The sequence below is a fragment of the Elgaria multicarinata genome, chromosome 7, assembly GCF_023053635.1.
Source record: "Elgaria multicarinata webbii isolate HBS135686 ecotype San Diego chromosome 7, rElgMul1.1.pri, whole genome shotgun sequence".
NCBI lineage: Eukaryota > Metazoa > Chordata > Lepidosauria > Squamata > Anguidae > Elgaria > Elgaria multicarinata.
Window position 1 is genome coordinate 5,343,164 of NC_086177.1, and position 27,515 is coordinate 5,370,678.

At 41.8% G+C, this 27,515-nt stretch overlaps 1 protein-coding gene across 7 annotated transcripts in view; it reads left to right on the plus strand.

Moving 5' to 3' along the window:
* KIAA0232 (KIAA0232 ortholog) overlaps window positions 1–27,515 on the plus strand; it is a 54,380-nt gene that overhangs the window by 13,963 nt on the left and 12,902 nt on the right. For 4 of the 7 annotated variants that reach the window (XM_063130143.1, XM_063130145.1, XM_063130146.1 and 1 more), the window contains exons 2-6: window positions 2,072–2,581; window positions 9,419–9,556; window positions 19,005–19,071; window positions 20,591–20,675; window positions 22,272–25,542. In XM_063130143.1, coding sequence (XP_062986213.1) covers window positions 2,351–2,581; window positions 9,419–9,556; window positions 19,005–19,071; window positions 20,591–20,675; window positions 22,272–25,542 — 3,792 coding nt within the window. In that variant the 5' untranslated portion in view covers window positions 2,072–2,350. The remainder of the gene's footprint in view (window positions 1–2,071; window positions 2,582–9,418; window positions 9,557–19,004; window positions 19,072–20,590; window positions 20,676–22,271; window positions 25,543–27,515) is intronic. The other 3 variants (XM_063130144.1, XM_063130148.1, XM_063130149.1) reach the window with 2 other exon arrangements.

Below are 27,515 nucleotides of genomic sequence, written 5' to 3' on the forward strand. Positions count from 1 at the left end.
GAGAATGCACTAGTCTGCTAACTGCCGAAGCTGTATTTGGAGTAAGGGGAGAAACTTTAATGATGTCTGAGCCACCACAGTGTCAGGTGTTTATCATTCTTAATAGGGAGACCGCCTACCACTCACCTATATGAAAGAAAATAAAGGTATGACTCAGCAAAACCTTTGGGGTGGAGTGTTAAATCTTTTGCTGGTAATTACAGCATCTGAAGTGAGGAGTAATTTCCTCTTTAATCTGTCCCAGTTTGTTCCCTATTAATTTATCACTATAGAACCGAGAGGGAACAACTCAACCCCTATTTGCCCAGCTGTTCCTTGTTCTGTTGTTTAATCACAGAGTTGGAAGAAGGGGATGGAACTCCGGGAACTGATTCTTAGATATAACCTGCCTGTCAAAATGATGGGCATTTTGTTCATGTGCAAAAGGAGGGTTTGTGTGAACCCTGGGAGATGTACTGTGAGGTTTGTCACTGAAAACTAGGTTATTCAGTATCATAGATGGGTGTGTGTGTTCCCTAATCCCAAAATTGTTCCCAGGTGTGCAGCATATTTCCTTCTAGAGATGAATGGCAATCATTCACTGATACAGAAAAAATAAAGGCGTATACTTGGGGAAATGGCGGCAGAAGTAGCTAAATCTTCTATCTGCATAACTTTGATTCATAAGAATTGAGCGTGCTCCTATCTGTATAGTTTCTTCCTGGATACTGTTTCTTGGTTGCTCTAAAGTATAGAACATTGGGAAAGTGGGGCAAAGTTGAGTAGTGTTTTTTATAGACTTGAGAATATTTTATTGGCCACTAATGAATCATTTGCACACAATTAGTCTAAAGAGTATTAAATATTCCTGCTGCTCCTAGTGTTAATCATTCATGAAGAATCTTAATTCACACATTTTTCACATTTTCAGAACATATTGAAAGAATTTAGCTGATTTTTGTAAAATAGATAATTGGTAAATAGTTCATACAAATTTGAAACTTCATTCTCTAACTTCTGGGATTGGCAATCAATTGACCACTCACTGGAAGGACAAAACTTGTTGAAAACTGAAACATGAGTAAGATGTTTGTACACTCAGGGCTTGTCTACATCTGCCATTTATCCCTGTCTCGAGGTGGTCCCTGCACGTCCAAATGATGCACCGCTGATCCCAGGGTGAACCGGGGATGAGCACTCAGTTCTCTTGGGATAGCTGGGACAGCTTTTGTCCCTTTTTTCCTTCTGTCTCTGGACCATCTTGAGCTTCGCGGGTGGTGTAGCTCTCCCTCCTGGGGGCCTCCCTCTTCCCCATGAGTAGTGGGGCTCAGGAAATGGGCATGGAGCTGTACAAGGGGAGTCTGTGGGCATCGGGGGGGGCGACGGGGATATCATTTTCACCATCTTTGGGATGGCACTAAGCATCTTCCAGCACCAAGATTGTTGGGTTGGCTTTTTAAAAACAAAATAGTTCCTTCAGGCAGGATTGCACCCTCGCAATTGTGCAAATGTCTCCTCTTTTTTAAAAAATTAAAATGTTGCTCTGGAACATCCCTCTTTACTTCCGGGACAACTCGCTGGCATGTGGCTCCTGAAGGACGATCCCAGAAGTGGAAAACTGTGATCATCCCTCCCCACTCTCTAAATGGCTGCAGGTGTAGATGAGCCCCTAGTTGCAATTGAACATAACACTCTAGTAAATTCACTGTAAGGGGTGGAGTATGTTCCTTGCTCAAATCAATTGAGCTTACTTCCAAAAAAGGAGGGAGGGGCATCCATATATTATATATATATCCCAGGTACAAAACTGGCCATTGTGCTTACTGTTTTTTCCCCTGCCTTTGAATTTTTCCTCCTGCACTGCAGAACATATTTTGCCCAGCTGCCTCTAATTACTTAAGAACCTTCTCTCCTCTTCCCATTGTGTGTGTGCTCTCTCTCTCTCTCTCTCTCTCTCTCTCTCTCTCTCTCTGTGTCAGTTTCTAGGAAGTATTCAATTACCCTTATTCGTAGATGTTTGTGTGTGTGTTTTTACTTAATTGCTATTTGTTTTCTTGATATGCGTCACAACTTTTTCTTTTCCCTCTTATAGGTCCTGCTGGGGATTTACATCTGGCTTCAATGTGAAATTAAGGTAGAAAAATGCACATAAACATGTGTTTCCTGTTAAGATTTAGTGTACTCAGTGGTTATGCCTGAAGAGTGGGTCTTGTCTTTAGACTGATAACTGCCAGGAAGTATAAATGATTGTCCTAGAAGTCAAGCGTGTCTCCTCCTTATTGGAGTGAAAAAAATATCCACCTCCAGGTTCCCACGGAATATCATCTACAGAAAATGCATCACGGTCTAAGGATGACAGCCACCTAGATTCATGCACCCAATCAATACAGTTGTTGTGGATGGTTTGCCATCTGAAAGCTCCTCAAGTTCCTGTCTGGGTCCTGTGCCTGTTTCTGAAATGTCTCTGCTTCATGCTTTGGGCCCTGTGCAGACCTGGCTGGGACAAGAGCTAGAAAAATGTGGCATTGATGCCATGATTTATACTCGCTATGTCCTCAGTCTACTGCTGCATGATAGTTATGACTACGACCTGCAGGAACAGGTATTTACATATTTTAGATGTGTTTGAGTGAAAAATGAGTGCATGTTTTGCTTGTGTAATACTTGTTTGAAAGATGCTTGAAGTTTCATTTGTGTTTACTGGTTTCAGATTCCTATTTAAGTAATAAATTTTAGTTACAGATAGTCAAAGAAGAACACACAAGACTCAGTAAATAGCTCTGTAATCTGTATCTTTTTTTTTAGATCAATAGATATTGTGACTATTGAATCATGAATTAAGGTTCAACCATGAGTTGTTCATTCAGTCCTGTAGAACGAAGGTGCTGAACCTTTTTTTCTTTCGGCTGAAGCCAGCATAGCCACCCCCTTTTTTCCTTTCCTTTTCTTCCCACTCCAACGGGCTTCAGGGAGAAGGACAAATCGTCCTTGATACAGGTCACAGCTGATTAATTGGAGTGGGCTTTGAAAATGAATGAAGGGCTGCAGGTTAACCCCCCCCCCCCCCATATTATAGAAAAGTAACTATGGTGGAGAACTGAGAACATTGCTAAGTGAGTTATACCTATATGTGTACACACACACACACACACACACACACACACACACACACACACACGCCAGCTTTGCAAACATCACCAGCAGTGTTCCATTTCTGCTGTGTGGAGTGCCAGGGCCATGCAGCAGCAGTATGTGGGCATTGCACAAAGTGTGTTAGTCTAAATCCTTTTAGACTTTGTTCAGGTGTGCCCCAATTTCCAGGTGCAGAATGGAATTCAAAAACTCATGTCCCGAACAGGTCCAGAACAGGTATTAGCACTATCTCTATCTGTAGTTGAGCACTATCCATGCATCTATCTGTCTTTGTTTTTTGACTTTCATTTGAAGGAATTATCAACATATTCTCTGTCTTTGGGGGGTGGGGCTAGTTAGTCTAGCTCACTGTAATGCATCTGGTGTAGAGCAGGAGTGGTTCCTATTCCAGCATATCTAAGAATAATTGCTATGCATAAGGCTTAATAGTTTTGAAGTCTTACCACCTCAAGAGTGGAAAGGGAGTCACAGCAGTAAAATCCACAAAGGTTTGTCATATGCATTCATTTTTCTACTCTGCCATTAGTTGTTGAAAAGAAATACGCAATTCTGAAGATTTCGACTTTGGTCCTGCCAAGGCAATAAAATTTGTTGTTATTCTCCTCTGCTTTCCTTCCCCCATTAATACTTCATTGTTACAATTTATAGGTGAAAGTAAATATTGGTATATTGTATTTATTCTTCACTGCCTGACCACAGTCTTTGGATTTGATCCTAGGAGAAGCATAAAATACCATATGACAGTTTTGCAAGTCTTTATTCAGACATTGCATGCTGCACCTCTCGCCTGATAAATCTCTCCACCTCTGCTTCCAGCATTGCAGCACTCTTTCCTCAGCTGTAGTGCTTCTTCTGGCTCCTTGTTGAGCTCCGTGGTGCTATTTTTGGCAGTGCGGTGCTTTTTCTAGCCCAAACAGTATATGGCACCTCCCTGGCAAGTTGGAGGGGGGAGCACTGCAGTGGTATCCTGGCCCTCCCAGTTTGAGGATCAGGATAGTCCTGCAGTGTTCTTTCCCCAAGGCAGCATTGCAGAAGTATGCATTGTGTGCCCTCTACTTATAACAAAAAAGCACAAAGAAGCAGTTGCTTTCATTTGGTCTGACTCCAAGAAGGAGTATTCCACAGGAGAAGTTGTGGCTGATGAATTAGGCTACCTTGCCAACCCAGAAAAGTTATAAAATATACTTTTACTCATTTGGGGTCTGTCTGTCTGTCTGTCTGTCTGTCTGTCTGTCTCTCTCTCTCTCTCTCTCTCTCTCTCACACACACACACACACACACACACACACAAGTATTGTGAGATTTCAATTGATTGCTTAATTTGTAAGCAGGTATTGGGGTTCAAGTGGTGATTTCTTGCTTTGCTGCCTACTATTTGGAAGCCCCATCTCTTTCATTGGTAAGCTCCACCATGTTGAACACATCTGTACCTTACAGAAATGAAATATATGAAAATAAGATTTTGTTACAGAGTACAGAGTCTACTGCAGTTCAGAGACTTAATTCCATACATAGAGATGAGTCTTAAGTGGGTGAGAGAAGAGAAAAGCCGAGATCATTTCTGCTTCTAGTTCAGGATCAATTACTGGACAATCTGAGTAGAATGATTTTAGTTCGTTGCAGCACATGCTCTGCCACAGAATAAAATATCAGAAGAAGCATAATTGGTTAAATATGCAGGAACAAACAATGTAGTTTTATTTTCTTTCTCTGAATAAAGGTAGTATAGAAACTTTGCAGTAAGGTTGAAACAATAATCACACTTTGAACTAATCCATTATATTCAGTGGTGCCTAGTCCCAAGTAAGCATGCATAGATGTGATTATTTTACAGTCCTACTGTGGCATGGAGTTTTGTACTATTACTAGTATTTTGTTTTGTTCTCATATGTTTTAATTCTGAAAACCAAACTCATAATATTATGTTCCTCAGCTTTTCTTCTGCATTTGTTATTGCTGCACTATCATTGGCAGCCCTATTTCCCTTCCATTTATTTCAATGTTCAGATCTAGTATTTTTTTATTAACTGCGTTCTCTAACTAAACCAAACCAGTGAAGTGTATATCCCGATAGAACCCTTTACTAATTCTAGCTCTTTGTTCAATATCCTTTAGTCTAATTAAAGTTTTCTGACTTCTGTGGGAATTACTGTAATGACATTATAATTGATATTCCCGTCTCCTACAGTATAGTGAATGGTTTTATACTAGGGCCTATTCTAAAAATGGGGGACTAGCCCATGGTATAATTGAAAGGAAAGCCTGGAAGAAGAGGAGAGCCTAAATACAACTACATTTAGCGTACAAAAGAAAGACTGGGAGAGGAAAGACTTGAAAAGGCTTCTGTGAGACAGAAATGAGTGGGGAGCTCTCAAAGAGCAGAATGCAGATTGAAATGCAAGAAAAAAACTAGTAGTCATAGAGGCCATAATGAAAATATCTGAACCTTATTGAAAACAGTGAAGAGAAGAAAAGGAGCCCAGTGATCATTTCAAGCAACAGCTCCTCATGGTGCTTGAGTATGCTGAAATTTGATAGAGCAGCAGCGTGGATGAGATATTTTCTCTTGGAATTGAATGCCTGCTGATCTACCACTGCCCATGTTGATCAGTGGGTCAGTCTGGGTCTCGATGCTACCATGTGATACACAGTCATGTCATGCCAGGTCTGTAGAGTGGAATTCAACTTGGAAAGTGGCTGAATAAGAGACTGTTTGGGAGCATCATAGAAGCATTGGGGTGTTTATGCCCCGATAATGACACCTTGGAGTTTATTCTACAATTTGGGGGCTACAGTGAAAACACCCTTACTCCTTAATTTTATCCATCTAAGCAGTCAAAACTTGGATCAGGGCTCCTTGTTGACGTGAACAAGTGCATGTGAGTCGATGCTGAAAGGTATTCTTTGGGATCTGCAAGTTCTACTCCGTGTAGGGTTCTTCTAGATCAAGGTCAAGTTCAGGTTAGTTGGTATCTTGAACTCTATATCTTGAAAGTTGCACAGTAGTTTCTATAAAATGAATATAATACTTCAGGAATTATTATTTTTTTAAAATTATACTGTTTGCACACAGTTTGATCAATCACTAAATGAGAGCAGGTATGGACATTATATATACCAAAATAGTATATACATGGCAGGTTCTCCCCTATGATACTTATATTCTTTCACTATATGATGCAGCTACATCCTTTAGTGTGTGTTCTTGCCCTGTTCCACACTAGGGATTTGGGGTTAGAAAAGCCTTAGGCACAAATGAATGACTGCAGTCAATAATTTCAGAATAGAAGTGTTCTGAGATGATAGCTCTCAAAAATAGTTAAGCTTTGTCATTGTATGAAGCTACTCCTGCTTTTCACTTATAATTAGTCTACCTTTCCATATCCTGTTAACTCCTTATCATTATAAAGTTTCTTAGTGTCCCTGCTGTTTTATTTTTCTGTTCCAACACCCTTCTATATCCTTGCTCGTGACCTTCATTCCCATTTCTTTGCAGTCTAATGCTTCATGTTTTGAGAGGCAGGAAGAAGGAAAGCCTGCTCTTTCCCACTGATAACTTTTGGCAGGAGTTTGTGGATGCTGAGGCATTAACAACAAAATATGCTGTGGTATTGACTGAATGAAAACATTGCTGCATACCCAAGTTCCGCTACTCTCTAAATTGTCATCTGCTTTGTAGAACCATCTAGTCCATATAAATGATGGAATTAGCTGCAAAAAGATAATATTGCCATCCTACGCTTGGGAATATAGACAATAGCTAGGGTTAGAAGCAATAATGCCTTATACAAGAACTTTTGTTGGTATCAGAATGCCATGCGTTCAAACTGTGTTTAATTGTTCAGTACTTTTTTGACTGGATGTAGCAGTTGATGGCAGTAACAAACACAAGGCTTAAACTGCAACAAGTTGATGGCCCTGAATGGTATAAAACACTATGTTTCTAAAGGTTAATGGGTAGTTAGACAAGAATGGATTTCAATCTGCCCAATGGCATGCTGGCTCCCAGTATTGAGACCAAGCCTAGTGTGATGGAGCTCCTTAGTTGCCACCAGACATCAGACAACCATCTTGCTCAGCTGTTGCTTTAAAATATTTGGTTTACTCATGCCTTTACTGCCCATTTCCTTTTAATTCCCTTACCAATTTCCGCCTTGTCCTAGTTTTCCCTGCCAAGTTGGACATTATAACCAAACTATGTTCAAGCTTCTTAAATCATGATTTGTCATGGATGCTGGCATTGAATCTGTGTATCTAGAACTGTCCAAGGATCTCTAATAGCTGCAATCTTGGTTTGTACTCCTTGAACTCATCACTCAGGCAATAAGTGGAAAAATATAGAGGTCCATGTTTCTGGGATTGGTGAGCCAAGCTGACTTGACTTTTAAAACAAAAGATGTCACTTGCTTAACACCACTGTACATTCAGACTTGTAGATTCTGCACTTCTAATCAGCAACAAGAACATTACTATGAGCAGTGGTGACAATACAAAGGAAGGAAGCTCAGTCTGAGCAGCAAGTCCTGGATGTGAGCAGAAGCAAGTGCAGTAGGAATAGCCATCTCAGTGGGTGCAAGCTCTGCTGTTTCTAAATAGGGCTTAGCTTGGTGGGCGACGGTGGGCCCTTTTTCTGCTGCAGCTTTCTTTTGCCCCCACCTCCAAGGCCTGGAATAACAAGTTGAGCAGCTCCTGTCACTGGATTGGATGGATGTAGCAGGTGCTTTAGAGCTTTGTTGCATACCAGAGAAAAACTCTGTTGTGATAGTAGCTTGGGCTCAACTCTGCAGGCTGTGCTTGCAATGCAGGTGCTTTGGAGCAATATAGGGGATGGTGAGACTTACAAGCACCAAAACAACTTTAGGTCTGCACTTATTGCCAGGGCCTCTGCCTCTCCCTAAGCCGTTGCAATTAGGACCAATAAAGCAGAGACCCAGTCTGATCACTACACCATATATTGCAGGTATTTTGTTAGCTTTGCCCCTTATTATAACAGAAGTCAATACAATTATTAATTCGAATATTTCTAACCTTCCCCACATATGCTGGGAACTGGAGTAATACGTTGTGATGGTTCCATCCAATTCTGGATGATAGATTCCAAAAGGTGGTGCTGGAAGACAGGCTTCCATCTTGCCCCCTATGCTGATTAGTATCTACATGAAATGGCTGAGTGAGGTAATTCCAGCTATTTGGAATGAGTGGTCAGCAATATGCTGAAAACACCCAACTGGGTACCGGTCATTTTCTTTAGATTCAGATGAGGTAGTAAAAGTGCTACATCAGTACTGGGTTTGGCAGTGAACCAGATGAGGACTAATAAACTGAAGCTCAATCCAGATGATAAATGTGCTGTTGGTAGGTCATTGGTCTTTTCTGATTGTTAATATTCAGCCTATTCGGGTTGTTGTTTCACACTCCTAAAAGATCAGGTTCACTTTGGGAGCCTTTTAGGCCCAACTTTATTACAGGAGGTGCAAATGGCATCCATGGCAAAGGATGCTTTCCACTACTTTGACTGATATGCCAACTGTGAGTATTCCTCGACAGCTAGCCTAGCTTCTCTTATCAACTTGGGTAATCTCCAGGTTAGACTATGTAATGCATTGCATATTTGTCTGCCTCCTGAAAGCTGTTTGGAAATTGCAGTTAGTGCAAAATAACAGCTGTGAGAGTGCTAACTGGGGTCAGGTGTTAAGGACATGTTTGGATGGTACTGAAATATCTATGTCTGAGCTCAATTCAGAGTGTTGTTACTTTAAAGTCTTCCCCCCTTCACTGCTTAAGACCAGGTCACCTGATGGACCATCTATTTCCTTATGAGCCTACTTGTCTTTTTAGAGAGTCACCATTTGTGCCCCTGCTATCACAGATACAGCAAAGTAAAGACCAGGAAAAGGGCCTTCTTAGTAGTAATGCCCCAGTTGTGGAATGATGAGGCTTAACTAGTGCCTACTCTGGTATCACTGGGGCACCAACCAAGGAATTTTATATTCTCCTAGGCATTTTAACTGTGTGTATTACAATTGGATTCTATTACTTTTGTTATATTATTGCATTTTTAACCTTTATGGCAAAGCTGTCATGAAAAATCAATCTTTGAAGGGCAGAGTATAAAATATCTACTATAAATATAAAACCAGGAGTTGAGAGGAGATAGGATCAGTTACTTTCTTGTTTTCTTTCCCTATCCCATATGGTATTTTGTGACTTCACTTAAAAAAACGTCTTGAACATCTTGTGAAAAATAGTGCAGTTAATTTTTATTCTTTACCTTTATTTATTTTAGGAGAATGACATCTTTCTGGGCTGGGAAAAAGGAGCTTACAAGAAATGGGGGAAGAGTAAGAAAAAATGCTCAGATCTAACACTAGAAGAAATGAAAAAACAGGCTGCTGTTCAGTGTCTTCGCTCAGCTTCTGATGAAGTAAGAATTAGCACTATTGTTGAATCGTATTTAACATCTCATTCTTAACTCCGATACAAGGTTAGATAAAATTGCTGGATTTTTTGTTGTTTAGATAAGTCTTTTAAAAATTGTTTACAATTTAAATTACACTGTGTCCTAATTTAAAATGAAATTTAGCACATGTGTATGGAACTTAAAGCCTGCATTTCCAGTCTCTTAAACCTGAATCCATTATACTTTATAAAACAAAGGGAAGGGTTACATGTAACGCTAAACCATGGTTTAGTGCATGAAGAGAAAGGAGCATGAGCAAAATCCCAGTTGTTTATGCTTTCACCATTCTTCTCTTCCCAATCTCAGAGGAGGAATAAATTAGGATTCGTGTTTGCTGGCTTATTAAACAAACTACAGGTTATTTTAAAACACAATTGCCAGTTCATACATAACAAGAAGCTATGAGTCAACTAAAGTGAAATTGAATTCTGATTTATTCCTCCCCTGAGCTGTGCAAGAGGAGTGGGGAATGTGCAAACCCTGTAACTTTGCAAGGGCTGCTTTCTGCTTGTACACATAGTTCTAAACGATTGTTAAGCACTATGTGAATGCAGCCATAGCTACTGGGTACAGACAGTGGGGGAAACCATGCAGCATTGGTTGTTTCCCTCTCCATGACGGTTATGCAACCTGGATTACCCTAATGTGTGCCAAGTTGTGGATTGCCGTGTGTCATCTGAACCCAGCACACTCCATGGGCGGAATGACTTTTCGCTCATCCTACAACCCATGGCTTCTTCTTTGTGGTCTCTGCATCTCACATATGGGCTCTGCACCTCCACGGAGCCTTGTTTGGGAGCTTTCTGTAGCTGAGGGAGTTTTGGCGGAAACCCTCCCCCATTGACCCACTGCTCATGTCCAAGAGGTTCCCGCCCACCTCCTCAGTTCTTCGACCACCATTGCAGCAACCTCGTGAGGAACTTGCTCGTCTATGGACTGTGTTAGTTAGCTGATAATTTCCTTTTTTTTCTTTTTTGCTTCACTTACTAAATAAATAAAAGTAATTTACTATTCGTTTCTATTTTTCGTGATCCTAGTCACGCTTTGCCTAGGGGCGCATGGCCCTACGAGGGGCCTTTAGAAAATGCTCTAGTTACAGGGGCAAGTTACAACTGTCTGGTGGTCACCACTTACGCCTATTTTGCCTTGGTGAGAATCATAAAGTTGAGACCTGCCAGTCTTGCCAGGCATTCTTGAAGCAAATGAGACAATATCACATCACACAGATCGCCTCAGGTCGGAGTTGTGGAAGAGAAACCTTGAAGCAGGATCCACAAAAAGGCTAGTAATGCCAGTAACTGTCTTGCAAGAGCAACCATCAATGAGCACCTTGTCTGCCCCTAGTGTTTTGGCCAATGAGGGGAGTAAGGAAGCAAGAGAGATGCCTATTACATTGGGGTCCTCCCTTGTCTGTGTGATAACGAAGAAACTCTCCAAAAAAAGTTCAGATGCCAGTACAAGCTGAGCAGAAAAAGAAGAAACGGAGGCGTTTAGAACACTTTGATGAGCTTGTCCAAGATTCCTAAGGGAATACTGACTGCTCTGCTGCTGTTAGACTCACCGATATTGGTGACGAGTCAACAGCCATTATTGGGTGCTAACCCTACTCAGACGGCAGTGGATTTGTCTATTCAAATGGTTGAGGTGGTCCCGACGGTATCAGTACGTGATTCCTCCTCACAAACGTCTGTGTTGTTTGTACCTCAGCAGTATGACTCCCCCAGGAGATCTCTCCAGAGCAAGTCAGAATGCCATTCCGTGCTCGAGCCCAAGAGAGACCATCGAGACACGCCTGAGTCAGACCGACATCACCCTCGAGATCAAGGAGTCAGGCCACACCATTGTGCCCAGGAACAACATTGGTTGTCCAAATGGTCACTAGTACTGCCCAGACCTTCGTACTACTGAGGTCCCTGCCACCATCCGTAGGATCCTGTTCAATAGGCATATGCATACCCACTGTCTCCTCGACACCAAGGCACTCCTTCAGCGTCGATCTTGAGGCCACCGTAAGAGGTGTTCATAGTGCCACAGCAGCCGTCGGCACCAGCCCATCGATCACCTGCGCCTCCATATCCACCACCTAATATGCTTCCAGCACCGACGGAATTGAGGCCAGGGGTGGCATCCATGTCGAGGGCATCTTCCCCAACACAAGGCAACAGATAAAGACATGTCGTCCTGACAGTTCACCTGATTCAGTGACTGATGGCTATCAATCAGATTTGCCTTCTTGTTCTTCAGTGGCTCCCTCAGTGTCGTCACCTGATGCCCTTGTGTGATCTCAAGACCCGATTTCACCATCTGAGGACCTTAGTCACTTTTCTGACCAAATTCAAAGAATGGTGCAATCCCTAGGTTTAGAGACCTGCCACTCAGCACCAAAAAATCCCTGACCTGGTGTTTGATGCTGTGTATGTGGAGACTGCTATGCCGGTTACGATTCTGCTGCCGCCGCCCACCTTACAACAGACAATACAGCAAGCGTGGAAGTCTCCCGCGTCCCTAGCTTCTACCTCTAGGAAGCTCAAAAACATGTATACGGTGTTGGAGAAAGATGCTGAATTCCTATTCGTACACCCACAGCCAATTTCAATAATTGTCGAGTCAGCACAGGACCGTTCCCAACACATGCATACTGCCCCAGTGGATAAAGAGGGCCGTCAGTTGGACTTAATGGGGCATAGACTTTATTCCCCTTCATCCTTGAGTTTAAAAGTGTCAAACCACCAGGCTTCTATGGCCAGGTACCAGCTCTTCCTGTGGGACAAGATAAGCTCCCTATGTGACCACCTTAATGAAGATCTCAGAGAGCTCGCCCGACTGTTTCAGACGGAGGCGGTGTGCTTGACTAAACAGCAAATGAACACTGCCCGACACCAAGCGGATTGTGGAGTGAAGTTGATAGTGGGTACAGTGGCCCTGAGGCGGCATGCATGGTTAAGATCCGTGGGTCTATTGCGAGAGACCAGGTCCTGAATTGAGGACCTACCCTTTGATGGCATAAGTCTGTTTAATGCCAAGATGGATGGGGCTATGAATTCGGGCCGAAAGGCTAAGGCAACTGCTAAAAAGATGAGATTAGCTCCTCCGCCTCAGCAATATAAGCCGGGAAAATGGTACCGCCAGCAGTCATCTCAATGATCTCGTTCCCAGAGTAACCAGTCTGCCACAGACAACATCAGCAAGAATTTCAGCCTCAGCGTAAACGGCATCCTTCATCATGCAAATACTGTCCCCAGCATTGAAAGAATGACGGCAATGACAAGCGCTGTCTTTGACTCTCTTTCGCTCCAGCATATTGTGACCCCATTTGACGTCGAATCCCCGCTTTCCTTTCAGCATGGATTCAAATAACTTCCAACTCTTGGGTCCTCAAGATCGTGGCAACTGGATACCATTTGGAATTCCTGTCCACCCCTCCACTCAGGGAGGTTCAAGTCACGCGCCCTTCACCTCCTCTGCAGGCAGAAATCCTCTCTCTTCTTCAAAAGGGAGCTGTCATTCCAATACCTCCAGACCGTATCCAGGAGGGGGGGTTATTCCTGCTACTTTACTGTGCCAAAAGGAGATGGGGGACTGCGTCCAATCTTGGATCTCGGAGACCTCAACCTTTTTGTGAGAACCAAGAAATTCTGGATGACATCGCTAGGCCTTATTCTACTTCTGCTGACCAAAGATGTGTGGCTCACGTCGATTGACCTTCAGGACACGTACTTCCACATTAATATCCACGAATCCAGCCAGAAATTCCAATTCAGAGTGCTCCCCTTTGGCTTGTCAACCACACCACATTTCTTTACCAAATGCATGGCGGTGGTATGTGCGTATTTGAGACAAATGGGGATCCAACTGTATCCCTACATAGACAACTGGCTCGTCGTGGGGATGTCCAGTAGCAGCAAGGGATATTGATATTATCCTGAACCTGCTGTTTGACCTTGGTTTGTGTCTAAACGAGGAGAAATAGAATTTCATCCCGTCCCATTCAAAAAAGTTCATTGGAGCTTCCTTCCTGCGTGTTAGACTCTGTTCACCATGTTAGAAGATGGATAAAAATCTTTGAGTAAATGCTAAAGCATACTGCCCATCTAAATAAGTAAGCTATTGGTCAAACACAGAAGTCAGTGCCAAGAACCCTTCAGTCAAGTTTGTTATATACATTATTTGCAAAAAGAGATTCTCGCAGAGCCAAGAACCTTTCAGCCTGTGATAGATACCATTTATAATTGTTATTCTGATATATCATTAGAGATTATTATTATTATTATTATTTATTTATTTATATAGCACCATCAATGTACATGGTGCTGTACAGAGTAAAACAGTAAATAGCAAGACTCTGCTGCATAGGCTTACAATCTAATAAAATCATAGTAAAACAATAAGGAGGGGAAGAGAATGCAAACAGGCACAGGGTAGGGTAAGCAGGCACAGGGTAGGGTAAAACTAACAGTATAAAGTCTGCACAACATCAAGTTTTAAAAGCTTTAGGAAAAAGAAAAGTTTTTAGTTGAGCTTTAAAAGCTGCGATTGAACTTGTAGTTCTCAAATGTTCTGGAAGAGCGTTCCAGGCGTAAGGGGCAGCAGAAGAAAATGGACGGAGCCGAGCAAGGGAAGTAGAGGCCCTTGGGCAGGCGAGAAACATGGCATCAGAGGAGCAAAGAGCACGAGCGGGGCAATAGTGTGAGATGAGAGAGGAGAGATAGGAAGGAGCTAGACCGTGAAAAGCTTTGAAGGTTAACAGGAGAAGTTTATAGTGGATTCTGAAGTGCATTGGAAGCCAATGAAGAGATTTCAGAAGCGGAGTAACATGGTCAGAGCGGCGAGCCAAGAAGATGATCTTTGCGGCAGAGTGGTGAACAGAAACCAACGGACTGATGTGAGAGGAAGGAAGGCCAGAGAGAAGAAGGTTGCAGTAGTCCAACCGTGAAATAACCAGTGCATGAACAAGCGTCTTGGCGGAAGAGACAGACAAAAATGATCGAATCCTGGCAATATTATACAGGAAAAATCGACAAGATTTAGCTACTGCCTCAATATGAGGAATAAAGGAGAGCGAGGAGTCAAATATAAAGCCAAGGCTACGAGCTTCCTTGACCGGAGTAAGCGTAACATCATTGACAGTAAGAGAGAATGAGAGATGAGGAGAAGGTTTAGGAGGAAAAACAAGCAATTCAGTCTTTGCCATATTGAGTTTCAAACGACGATGAAGCAGCCAAGCTGAGATATCTGAAAGACATGCCGAGATACGATCGTGAACATCAGGAGAAAGTTCCGGAGATGACAGATATAGTTGTGTATCATTGGCGTACAGATGATATTGGAGGCCATGAGATTGAATAAGCTTGCCCAAGGGCAACATGTATAAGGAAAACAACAACGGGCAAAGCACCGAGCCTTGCGGAACCCCTACTGAAAGGGGAAAGGAGGAAGACGAGCTGCCGTTAGCCAACACGCTGAAAGAGCGACCCGCTGAAGTGAGAAATGGTGAATTACCTAATCTTTCTTTGTAAAACATCTCATACCTTTATCTGTATCATCAACTGTGATGATATATCATTTTGTATAATCTACTGTTGTGTTTTCTAGATTATATTGCTGTTTCATTAATAGTGCGTACAACTGTGTTATATGTTATTCTGTAATTACTATTGTGTAATTTTCCAGTTTGTATTGCGAAAATCTGACGATACAAGGTATGTGGTCAAAAAGAGAGAAGGACACTCACATCAGTGTTCTAAAGCTGATTACTGTTCAGAAGGTGCTCAAAGCGTTTGTATCTGTACTCAGAGGCAATCATATCCAGGTGACCTCTGACCACCTTGGTGGTTTTTCACCTCAACAAACAAAGAGGAACGAGATCCATCCGATTGGTCAACCTGACGGTGCAGATCTTAGAGTGGTGCATTCGACACAGCATTACTGTCACTGGTCTTCATATAGCAGGCAAGGGCAATGAGCTGACAGGCCATCTGAGCAGGGCTATCCCAACAACACGCAAGTTGCAAGTTATATGAACCATTTTTCTGATATGGGGGATGCCGACCACTGACTTTTTTGCGACACAGGACAACTCAGTGTGCATCCAATTCTGCAGCAGAGTGGGACTGGGCATGTGCTTGAGGGGAGATGCCTTCCTTCTGACCCGGTCACACAAACTCTTTTTCCTGTTTCCTCCCTTCCCTCTACTAATGAGAGTATTGGAGAAGATCACGATGGACAACAACTGCACAGTGGTAACTTCATGGTGGCCCAGGCAGGGCTGGTTTGCTCCTCTACTACACAGGTCTTCAGGACACTACTTTTGCCTCCCAAGGCTGCCAGATCTGTTATATCGACAGGAGGGGCATATTTACCACCCCGCGCTTGACAGCCTGGAGACTGTTCCCACAGGAACCGATGAGCAGGCAACCTTCAAAATACAAGAGGTTCTGAATGTAGCACTAAAACCATCAACATGTTTTTCACATTTAAGAAAATGGTTGAGGTTCAAGGATTTTGCCTTGTCAAAACAGTTTGAGCCCTGTTCGTGCTCAATTCCACAAGTTTTATTGTTCTTGTTAATGTTGGGAGACAATGGCCTTCAGTTGTCCTCGTTGAAAGTCTACTTGGCTGCCATATCTGCATATCACAATCCCTTAGATGGGTACTCCATCTTCTCTGACTCTCTAACCCAACGGTTTCTAAAGGGACTACGGAATTTAAAGTCGCCCACCAAACCATCAATACCGTCATGGAGTCTGTCTGTTGTACTGCATGCCCTTGCTACCAAGCTGTTCGAGCCTATGGCTACATCGGATCTGAGGTTACTAAACTGGAAGGTTGCTTTCCTTATATCAATAACATCCACAGGGCAGGTGAGTGAGCTTGCAGCACTGCGGATTGATGAACCCTATCTTTTGTTTCATCGTGATAAGGTGGTGCTACATCCAAATACTCAGTTTTTACCAAAGGTAGTATCAGATTTTCATGTAAATCAAGATCTGGTACTGCCAACTTTTTTTCCTTCTTGCTCTACGACTATAAAGTCTGCTGGACATCAGGTATGCATTTGTTTTTTACAAGGCACGCACTGAAAGTTTTCGAGAGTCTCCCCGCCTGTTCATTTGCTGTCCAATGTTGGTGCGATGGGTCTCTGCGTGGCTAGTGCAGATGATCTGCTTAGCTTATAAGTTAGCCAAACTGGACCTAGCCAAACTGGACTTGCCAGGCACAGTAAAGGCCCAGTCTACTAGAGGCTGTCTCAACGTTGACAGCATTTGGCCGGGACGTACGCCTTTTGCAGCTGTGTTGTGTGGCAACGTAGTCTACACCAACTACATTTATCAGACATTATAGACTGGACGTCCGCTGTAGAACAGATTGCTTTTTTGGAAGGGCGTTCCTTTCGGCTATTGTGCAATGAGGCACTGACCCACCACTGGTAAGTAAAGTTGTTAATTGCCCGCCTGTGTGGTGCAGAGAGACCACGAAGAAGAAGAACAGGTTGCTTACCTGTAACTGGTTCTTGAAGCGGTCATCTGTGCAGTCACGCAACCCACCCACTTTCCCCGCTTTGGTGTCTAAATTGTGCTGTGCACTGAGATTGGGATTTGATCCTAAGTCCTGGGGGCAAAATGAGGTCCCAGGTGAACTGAGGAGATGAGCGGGAACCCTCCTGGACATGCAAAGTGGGTTGGTGGGCAAGGGTTCCCGCCCAAACTCCCTCAGCTATAGGAAGTCCCCAAACAAGACTCTGCGCAGACCTAGAGCTCATATATGTGACTGCACAGATGGCCACTCAAAGAACCACAGTCACAGGTAAGCAACCTGTTTTTTTCACTCATCCTACAACTACGCCTGCTGATTGTCCCCGCTAATCATCTGAATTTGGCCGGTGAATTTAAAGCTGCTGTTCCATGTAAAAAACAGCCCCAGGAGAAAATATATACTACCACATGTATAACATTTCATTACATATCCATGATATTCAACACCTGTGTAGCATTTCCTCATATAACATTTGCATTTAGTATCCAGGCCCATCAACATTCAAACACATTTAACACTTGAATCTAAATCATTCATTATAACAAGGCCAAAATGATTTGTTTAACAAGGTTCACGCTATTCCTTGTTTCGAAATACCTTCTTCCAAAGCGCTGGTCCTTGTACTCGCTGGTCCTTGTGGTAGTAGCATTGTATTGTAAAGAGGTTACTTTAGTAAAAAATTACTTGGAGTAGAATAATTGTTTGAATGACTATTTAATTCAATGTGTTGAATTTGTTTCTATGGTGGTTGCCTTTAGGGTTCTTTTTTGTACATTTTAGTTGTTCAGTTTCTGTTGTTTTAAATTTTTTTACTGTTTTTTTAAATCTTTACACTGACGATGGGTTTTACTTCGATTTTATACTGTGTTTTTAAACTTTTAAAAGCTTGATACTATGTTTTCTTTTACTGTTTTAATTGTTCTGAACTGCCCATAGAGTTTCAGCTGTTTAGTGGTATAGAAATGTAATAAATAAATTCAACACTATGTAGTAGTAGATAATTGCTTTGTGGAGACTTGCTATAGAGTGTGCTTGGTGCTTTACAGAATACAAATGGACAGGTTCCTGCCCTGAGGAATTTAAAGTCTAAAATTTGACATAGGGAAAGCGTAGCAAGGGGAGACAAGTGGAAGCCGGAGTAAAGCAGGAATCAACATGAATTTATTTTTGTTGTATCTGCTTAGGCTTAATTACAGGCCCAGCTACAGTAGGCCAGGGGGACTAGGAGGTTGTATCGGATTGGATGAGTGATTGGAATTTACTCTAGGAGGGAAATGTCAAAGAAAATAAACACTGGGTGAAGAGATAAAAGAAACGGTTGATCTGTAGCTTTTTGACTATTATCTCTCACTATATTCTCACTGTACTTCTCCATCTGTAGTCTTAAATCTGACATTTCTAATATTTCAAAATGTAGTTGGTTTTGGGGAGGATTATCTTTCATTAAATTGGGATAGAGGTGAAACAAATTTTAAATTTGAATTTTTGGTGTGGAAAAAAAAATGGCCCTGGCATCTTTGAGTTGGGCTACACGGCCTTCCAGTCCATTTTAGATGCACTCCTATCTTGAGGCTAAACTACATGTTATGTGGAGATCCATGAGTAGAGTCTCTGATAATTTATTTGCTTAAAAGTAGCTGCGGGGGCAGTAGCTTCAAATTTGTTAGAGCAGCTGGCTGGGAGAGGGTCTTACTGTAACCACAATTTTCCTAGCTAGAGGGAAGTCTATTTCCTTAGCCTCTGCATGCATTACCCACCACCTCCGCTCCAATAGCTACATTCAGGGCCATTGTAACAATTTTTGAGATAATATATGGGAAGAATTTTGAAAGTTTCTAATTCAGTGCTAAACTGTAATTATGCTTTCTTTATTGTACAGAGCTCTGGGATTGAGACTTTAGTGGAGGAGCTCTGCTGCAGGCTGAAAGATCTCCAGAGTGAACAAGGTGAGACTGTCTTTTGGAATAAATAGTTTTAGGGATTAGATCTCTTTGACATATGTTAAGCCAGTATCTTACACACAGTTGTTCAGTTGGTTCTGGTAAACTAGAATAAGGCTTAGTTTTCACGAAGGGTAGGAAAGTAAACCTGTGCCTAGACAGTGCTATTTCAGACTGCAGGTGAGAGTTAATATGATGAAATGTTCTCTGCCACCCCTGCCTTCCATCCTACACATTAAAGCCCTAGCCTTCTCCCTGACATCTAGTGTCCTATGCGCAGGGATGTATTTTACACTGCAGAGCGTTTAATTTATGAAACCCCCCAGCTACAATCTAAAATGGTACAATCCACTTCATTGGATGTTTGTGAGAAGTAGGCCTGAATTCTTTCAGGATTGTAGTTGTAATATTTGGTCATAATTTGTCACGTTGCTTAGTAGCTTTGAGACTCATTTGCACATTACAAGAACCAATGTAAAACCACATGGGGAGAGAGAAATCAATGGCCAGACATCTAGAATTATTAGTGCAGGTTGTTAAAAACATGCATTTGAAAAAACTAAGAAAATAAAGTATATTTGACTTTAGGTTAGTGTTGTAGTGTAAAGCCTAGTTTAGAATGAAATCTGAATTTGGCTTAATATTATACAAACATAAGTTTAACATCTTGAATCAATCACTCTCAAATTATTTCAGTTATGGCTGTCTTGCTATGTTAAGAAAGAATAGTGATGACAATTCTTTGTCCAAGACCTGGACTAAGTTGGACATGCTTTAGTTTAGTCCCATTTGAAATCCACGGAACACATTAATCATGGATAACTAAAGTCCCACTAATTTCAGCAAGACTTAAGTGGGAATATCATAATCTGGATCTATCTTAAATATTTGCTTTTTCAGACCAAATAGGCTACTAAGTGAAGTATTGTAATTATAATTGTGGGATTGATATAAGAGACCAGAAACCTGCAAGTCATCTCAGGGTTTCTCCCTTGGCTCCAGGAGATGACACATTGTATCTCAGCAGTGTCATCCACAGGGTTGATGGGTGATCACATACTCTTTTAATTACCTGAACTCTGCATTTTGTTAAGTTCTCAAAACACAAATGTTTCAGTGCACTTTTCAACCAAACAGACAAAATGGACATTTTTTTTCTATCTTTAAATGTCAGCTCTTTCTTCTGAAAAGTTTGAGTACATAATCTTGTTAATCTTTGAAATCCTTTAATTTTATAACTGCACCCCCACCCAAACATATGTTTCCAAACAGATAGGATACTGCATTGCAAAAGGAATGTGGGTTACTTGAGCAAAGGTTTGAATTATACTCCTGGGTGATGTAAAGACTCTTTTTGTAAATCCAGTATATTTTAATGGTTACGTGAACCTATTCGTGTGTTTAATTACAGAATGAAGCCACTTAATTGTGGAATTATATTACTGTTATTCTCTTTGTAATAACAAAACATTTGAAATCAGAAATCTAAGATCACATTTTCAGTTTGACTGTGTTATTTCTGTAGCAGAGGAGAAGATTCACAAAAAACTTGAGGGCTCTTTGCCTCCTGAAGTTGATTTATCTCCTGCAGCAAAGGATCAAGTGGAAATGTAAGTCTCCCCTTTTTAAAAAACAACAACAAACAAACCCCCAAAAACTTAATCTGCATATACAGATGTAAATATAAGTACTGTTTTGAATAGGCACTTGAATATTGTCACTGGCCTTGAAGTAAGGATTTGAATTTTGTATTAAAATATTTCCTTCTGCAAATAAATCATTGGGCTGGTTCACATAATCAAACAGCCCAGAGTGGCTAATTTAAGCCACAATGGGTTATGGTGTGTGGGTGGCCATTTTGAATATTCAACACTTGATCACAGCTAATTGTGTCATGTGAACCTGGCAGATTAGTGCAGATTAGGCCACCTTCCGCTTTAGTCCTACGTGAATGAATCAAGGCAAACCAAATTACCTAAACTGATGTCTCTATGGATTAATTACAAATAAACCTGGATTGTATGCACTTTTGTGTGACCTGGTTCTCATGATCATCGCAGCTCACTGTGGCCTTTTAGCCACTGTGGGTTGTGGCACCCTGAGGCGCCAAGTTAATGATTCAACTCACTACCACAGTGCCCCATTGCATGTGAGCCCAGCGATTGCAAACCTGGACTGTTTTAGGGTTGTGGGTGGGTTGTCATCCACCCCAACAACCCACACTTGCTGCGTTTGCATGCAGTAAGAAGCTACAGCATGTCGCTGCCATACCCCAAATATTCAAAATGGCCACTGGCTGCAAGGAGAAGCCCAGCAGCAAAGTTCAGCCAGGGTGGCTTCTCATTATGTGTGAACCAGGCCTGTTTCTGATTATGATAACATTGGCCATACAAAGGCTCTAGAAATATCCCTGTGACCTTGTATGACATGGATGGGACTCTTTCTGCTGCCCCATCCCCTTTTTGCTACTTTTCAGAGGTGGCAGAAAGATTCCGTCCATTCTTACAGGGAGACTTTGGACACACTTGTACATGTACGGTGCATCCAAAATGACTGTGTATCATGAGTCATAGTTCCTTTGATACCCAGCTTCCTCCCTCAAATACCATACAAGTACAGGAGTGTTTGAGACATTTCACTGCGCCTTCAATCCAAACGGTGACATATATATCTGGGGGTGTAAAGAAGTGTGTCTGATCCTAGAAGCCTCAGAATGTATTGTGTCCCTCTAGTGCAGATTAGGCCATTACTGCCATCTAAGAATGAAGGGGAGGCATCTTAAGGATGTAGAGGAGGTATTATTATTTGTTTGTTTGTGTGTGTGTATATATGTACAGATTATGTACAGATTATGTACAGGTATGGATTATCTGGTCTATGTCACAGGAAGCTTGAAGGTCTTTAAACCCCAATTAATATGTCAGAGCCTGGATGACCTCCTTGGACTTTTTTTCCACCTGGCCACTTTCACCTAAGCTACAAAATGTGGAAAAATCCTCCCCCTGCCACTCTGCACCATAGAAGTTTGCATGTAATCCATGTGTTTTCAGAGTTTGGCACTATAGTACAGGATGAGAGCTCTGGCATCTGATAAAATAGATGGGATGCATAAATGTGGGAAATATAAATGCTCTTGGCAAAACTGGTTGCTCTTGATTGAATAGGCTGTAAGACTTAGTACTGAATTTTTGTCCTTTCTTCCTCAGGTATTATGAAGCATTTCCACCTCTTTCCAAGAAACCAGTTTGCCTGCAAGAAATTATGACTGTATGGAATAAATCCAAAATTTGTTCTTACTCAAGTTCCTCCTCATCTTCTACTGTCCCAGCAACTAGCACAGATACATCATCTCCAAAGGACTGCATTAGTGAAAGTGAAGTATCCAAAGAGAGAAATAGCAACAAAGTACCTGTCACTGTACACGAGAGAGCTGCACAGAGAAAAGATAAAGATGAAAAAGAGAACAAGTTTGGGAATAGCAGTTTTGAAGAGAAACCTGTTTTATACAAAAAGCAAGTGCGACATAAATCTGAGGGAAAGATACGTCCTCGATCCTGGTCTTCTGGCTCCAGTGAAGAAGGTTCAAATTCTAGCGATAATCAAGGTGAATTAAAAGCAGCTACAAAATGTGTTAAAGTAAGGCATAAAACAAGGGAGGTTCGGAGTAAAAAAGGACGGAATGGACAAAGCAGGCACCTGGCAAAAGCTGGTGATAAAGCTGAAAGAAGAATTCACGGCAGCAGCAGCAGCAGCAATGGATCCATTAAACAACTGTGTAAAAGGGGTAAACGGCCATTAAAAGAAATCCGAAGGAAAGAAGCTGGCAACTACGAGAGAAAAGAGCTATATTTCGATAGCAGAAACGAAAAGGAATATAAGGAAGAGCCCTTATGGTATACTGAGCCAATTACAGAATACTTTGTTCCCCTGAGTAGGAAAAGCAAGCTTGAGACGACGTACCGCAACAGGCAAGATGCGTGTGATGCAACATCCGAGGCTGTAGAAGAATTAGCTGAATCAGTGCAAGGTCTTTGCATCAGCAACAATAATATTAATAAAACATACCTCGCAGCAGGTACTTTCATCGATGGCCATTTTGTGGAAATGCCTGCAGTTCTAAATGAGGACATTGGCCTCACTAGGACCTCAATGTGTTCTCAACCAGAGGACGATACACACTCAGATGGTGTTCATCTGTCAGAACTAACACACTTCTATGAAGTGGATATTGACCAATCCATGTTGGATTCTGGTGCCTCAGGCAAGATGCAAGGAGAGAGTCGGATTTTGAATATGATTCGGCAGAAAAGTAAAGAGGGGACTGATTTTGAGGCAGAATGTTGCATAGTGTTTGATGGAATGGAGTTGCAAGGGGAAAGTGCAATATGGGCGGATTCAGCCACCTCTGGTGCTGAAGGATGGTTCTTGCAAGATCTTAGTAATTTAGCTCAATTCTGGGAGTGCTGTTCATCTTCTAGCTCTGGTGATGCAGATGGGGAAAGCTTTGGCGGAGATTCTCCCATTAGACTTTCCCCTACTTTAGACAGCACAATGCTTAATTCACACATGCATGCAGGCAATCGAGAGCTGTTTTCAGATACTAATGAAGGGTCTGGTTTAAATTCTTTTTCAGTGTTTGAAGTGCAATGCAGTAATTCTGTCTTACCATTTCCTTTTGAAAAACTCAGTTTGGGAAATGAAAATACAGATTGTAGTAGCAATGTTGGTATGTTTGGGAAAACACAGTCTAGATTGTTAATATGGACCAAAAATAGTGCCTTTGATGAAAATGAACACTGTTCTAATCTGTCCACAAGAACTTGTAGTCCATGGTCATACTCTGAAGAAACACGTTCAGACAATGAGACTTTAAATATTCCATTTGAAGAATCCCCTCAATTTAACTCGGATGATGTTAATTATGTAGTCCCCAGAGTATCTTCAGGTTATGTAGATGAAGAAATTGGAGATTTTTTGCAGGAGGAAACCGGCCAGGAACAGTCTGCAACTTTAGGAGAAATGCCTACATTAATTTTTACAAAAAAATCTAAACTAGAATCTATCTGTGGTATTCAGCTAGAACAAAAAGCTGAAGAAAAAGAATATGAAACTACACAAGTGTGTAGTGACAGCAGTCCACATGAAGATGACTATGGCTCAGGGGGTATTAAAGACATCTGGACAAATATGACAGATGGAAATTCTGCAGCAATTGTAGAAATAGACGGAATAGAAGAGGAGTTGTTTTCAACCGATGTAAATCATTATTGCTGCTGCTTAAGTGACGCAAAGGTAGAAATTCTTCAGGATCCTAACAAAGCAGTGCAAAGATCGGAATATCGTCTTTGGGAAGGCCAGAAAGAGAATTTGGAGAAAAGAGCTTTTGCCTCAAACAATTTATCCAAAGTGGATTGTGGAGATTATACTACACCTTCAAAACCATGGGATATTAACCAAGATAAAGAAAGTTCATTTATTCTTGGTGGTGTGTACGGGGAGCTCAAAACATTTAACAGTGATGGAGAGTGGGCAGTGGTGCCACCCAGTCATCCAAAAGGAAACTTACTACAGTGTGCAGCTTCTGATGTAGTTACAATAGCTGGTACAGATGTCTTCATGACACCAGGAAACAGCTTTGCCCCTGGTCACAGACAATTATGGAGACCCTTTGTATCATTTGAACAGAGTGAGCAGTTAAAGTGTGGTGATCATGGATTAAATAGGGGTTTTTCATTTATCTTCCATGAAGACTTGTTAGAAGCTTGTGGTAATTTTCAAGGTGAAGAGTCTGGTCTCGAATATTCATTCTCTTCCTTTGACTTGAATAATCCATTTTCACAAGTTCTTCATGTAGAATGTACATTTGAACCAGAAGGAATTGCATCCTTCAGCCCTTGCTTTAAACCCAAATCTATCCTTTGCTCTGATTCTGATAGGGAAGTTTTTCGTCCTAGAATATGTGGTGCTGGGAGGACACAGTACAGAGCAATACGGATTTCTCCTAGGACTCACTTTCGCCCCATTTCTGCATCTGAACTTTCTCCATGTGGTGGAAGTGAGTCTGACTTTGAATCGGAGAAAGATGAGGGGAATATTACTGCCCCTTCTCAAGCGGAAGTGTTTGATGATCCACAAGCAGATCTCAAACCACTGGAAGAGGATGCAGAAAAAGAAGGGCATTATTACGGCAAATCAGAACTTGAGTCTGGGAAGTTCCTTCCTAGACTAAAAAAGTGTGGGATGGAAAAGAGTGCACAGACATCTCTGGATTCCCAGGAAGAATCATCTGGAATATTGCTGTTAGAAAATGAAAATTCTTGCTTAGAATGTGGTATGAAAGACCTACAAGACGTGATGGCTATGGAAAATTCTAAATCTAGTTGCAGTGCTGCGGAACCGCGAGAAGAGGAAGACAAGTTTTGCAATTGTAAAGATAATGCATACGAAAATCTTGTTTCTTCAGCACAACTGAAAGAGGTATGCTGTTGAAAGATGTATAATGTACTACACTGAGTTCGTATGATCACAGCAGGGGAAAATGCCTTTGTGTCTGCTCATTTGTTGTGTGCACGACCGCTTTTTGCATTATTGCCTGCACAGAAGTGTGGGTTGGTGGGTTGTTTGAATTCAGCACATGGCACAGCCAGGGGGGCTTCATATGCACAATTATGGAGACACTTGGTATCATTTGAACAGAGTGACCAGTTAAAGTGCACTTTGCAGGTTGTAGGGTGGGTACGACGCACCCCCCATGCCACATTTTGGGTTCAGGCGATACGCCAATCAGCACTGCAGCACGGGAAATACTGCAAATGGTGGGGGTGGGAGGAGCAGCCATGATGGTTTCGTCACCCGCTGTGATTGTCCAAACCCAGTCTTTTATTTGTAATTCAAAGATACAACATGGTTCAGTAAAATGAAATGTAATTTAATGGATCCATGATATCATTACGGAAGACATACCTGGAAAATACAAATTAAGTCCAGTGCTTTTTTTAAAAAAAACACACCAAAGTGAGAGCCAGCGAGCATGCTGGTGTCCAGTGCTCACTCCCACTGCAAGTGCGGGGAGCAAAACAACCCAGGGAAACCCTGTCAACTCTGGGTTGTTTTCTCGCCCAACAACCTAGAAATCCCACTTTGTGTGTCACACTTGGCCCTCATTTCTCATAGATCCCAGAGTGCATCAGAGAACATATAAGGGGTGGGCAGCCATCCAGATATGTTTTGGCCTGTAACTCCCATGATCCCTCACCATTGGTTATGTTGAGAAAGGCTGAGGGGAATTGTAAGCCAAAATATTATTATTTATGTATATCTTGCCTTTTCCCCAGTACTTGGACTCAAGGCAGTTTACAAGATTAAAACATGTACAATTAAAATATCCGGCAGGCCATGAGTTGGCCACCCCTGATTTAAAACATTTTGACTTCACTCTTTAGCCTAAAAGATTGCCAGAATAGCTTACAAATATCAGCTTACAAGCTGTGGAAAAAGCAAGTTGAGGCACTAGTTTTTATAATTGCAGTTCTTAATAGAGACTAGCTGGAATAGAAACAGTTTAGGTAGCCTGGTGAAATGGCTGCCACTAGGTGACAGTTGAGGGAGGGCCAAAGGTACCTGGGCTCTTGGCAGAGGCGGTGGCAAGGCCCTGTTTCTGTTTCCCCCCTCCTGCTCTGCAGCCTGATGAAATGGCTACCACAGCCATTCTACTGTCACTGTGTGTGGTTTTTTTTTCTAGTTTAAAACAGTTCAATTTAACAATTGTGTTTATAAACTCCTTAACCTGGCCTCAAGCAAAATCGACTGTGTTCAAACTGGGCATCTGCCCAATATCATATACACCTCTCTCATTCATCAACTCCTTTGGGAAAGCTATATAATTTTGTCCTAAATATTTCTCTGAAAATGAACTTTCAAAGGAAAAGAAAAGCAGCTCTTAGATTAAGGGGGAGAAGCATAGGGTGTCTGTAAGGAGAGCACGTCTTTCAGTTGGTAGGGGTTGATGTGTTTTTGACAAATTAAACATTGGCTATGCATTAGGCTTTTGTGCACTTACAGTCCAAACAAAATATGCAGTTTTGGTTGCAAACTAAAAACATTTAGTTTCCAGAGAGAGGAAGAGGAGAACGAGAGATGCAGTTTAATATGAAAATATACAACCACATGCAAAAACAAGAGAAATGCACTTATAAGACTTCTTTGTTTTTTTCAGGGAAGAACATGGGATTGCATTCATACACATTGTTCAAAAATGTTGTGGCTGCCATCCTAGGATTAAGCCTCAGTGGGACAGATCTCTGAGTAAAGTGCATATCATTGTGCTGCACAAATTTAGCAGGACCAAACTGATGTATACAGCCACTCCATGAAAAAGCTTAGTAACTTTTTTACAGCATCACAACTTACTTTGGCTACAGATTACTCTATAACCAGAAGTGTAGCATAGT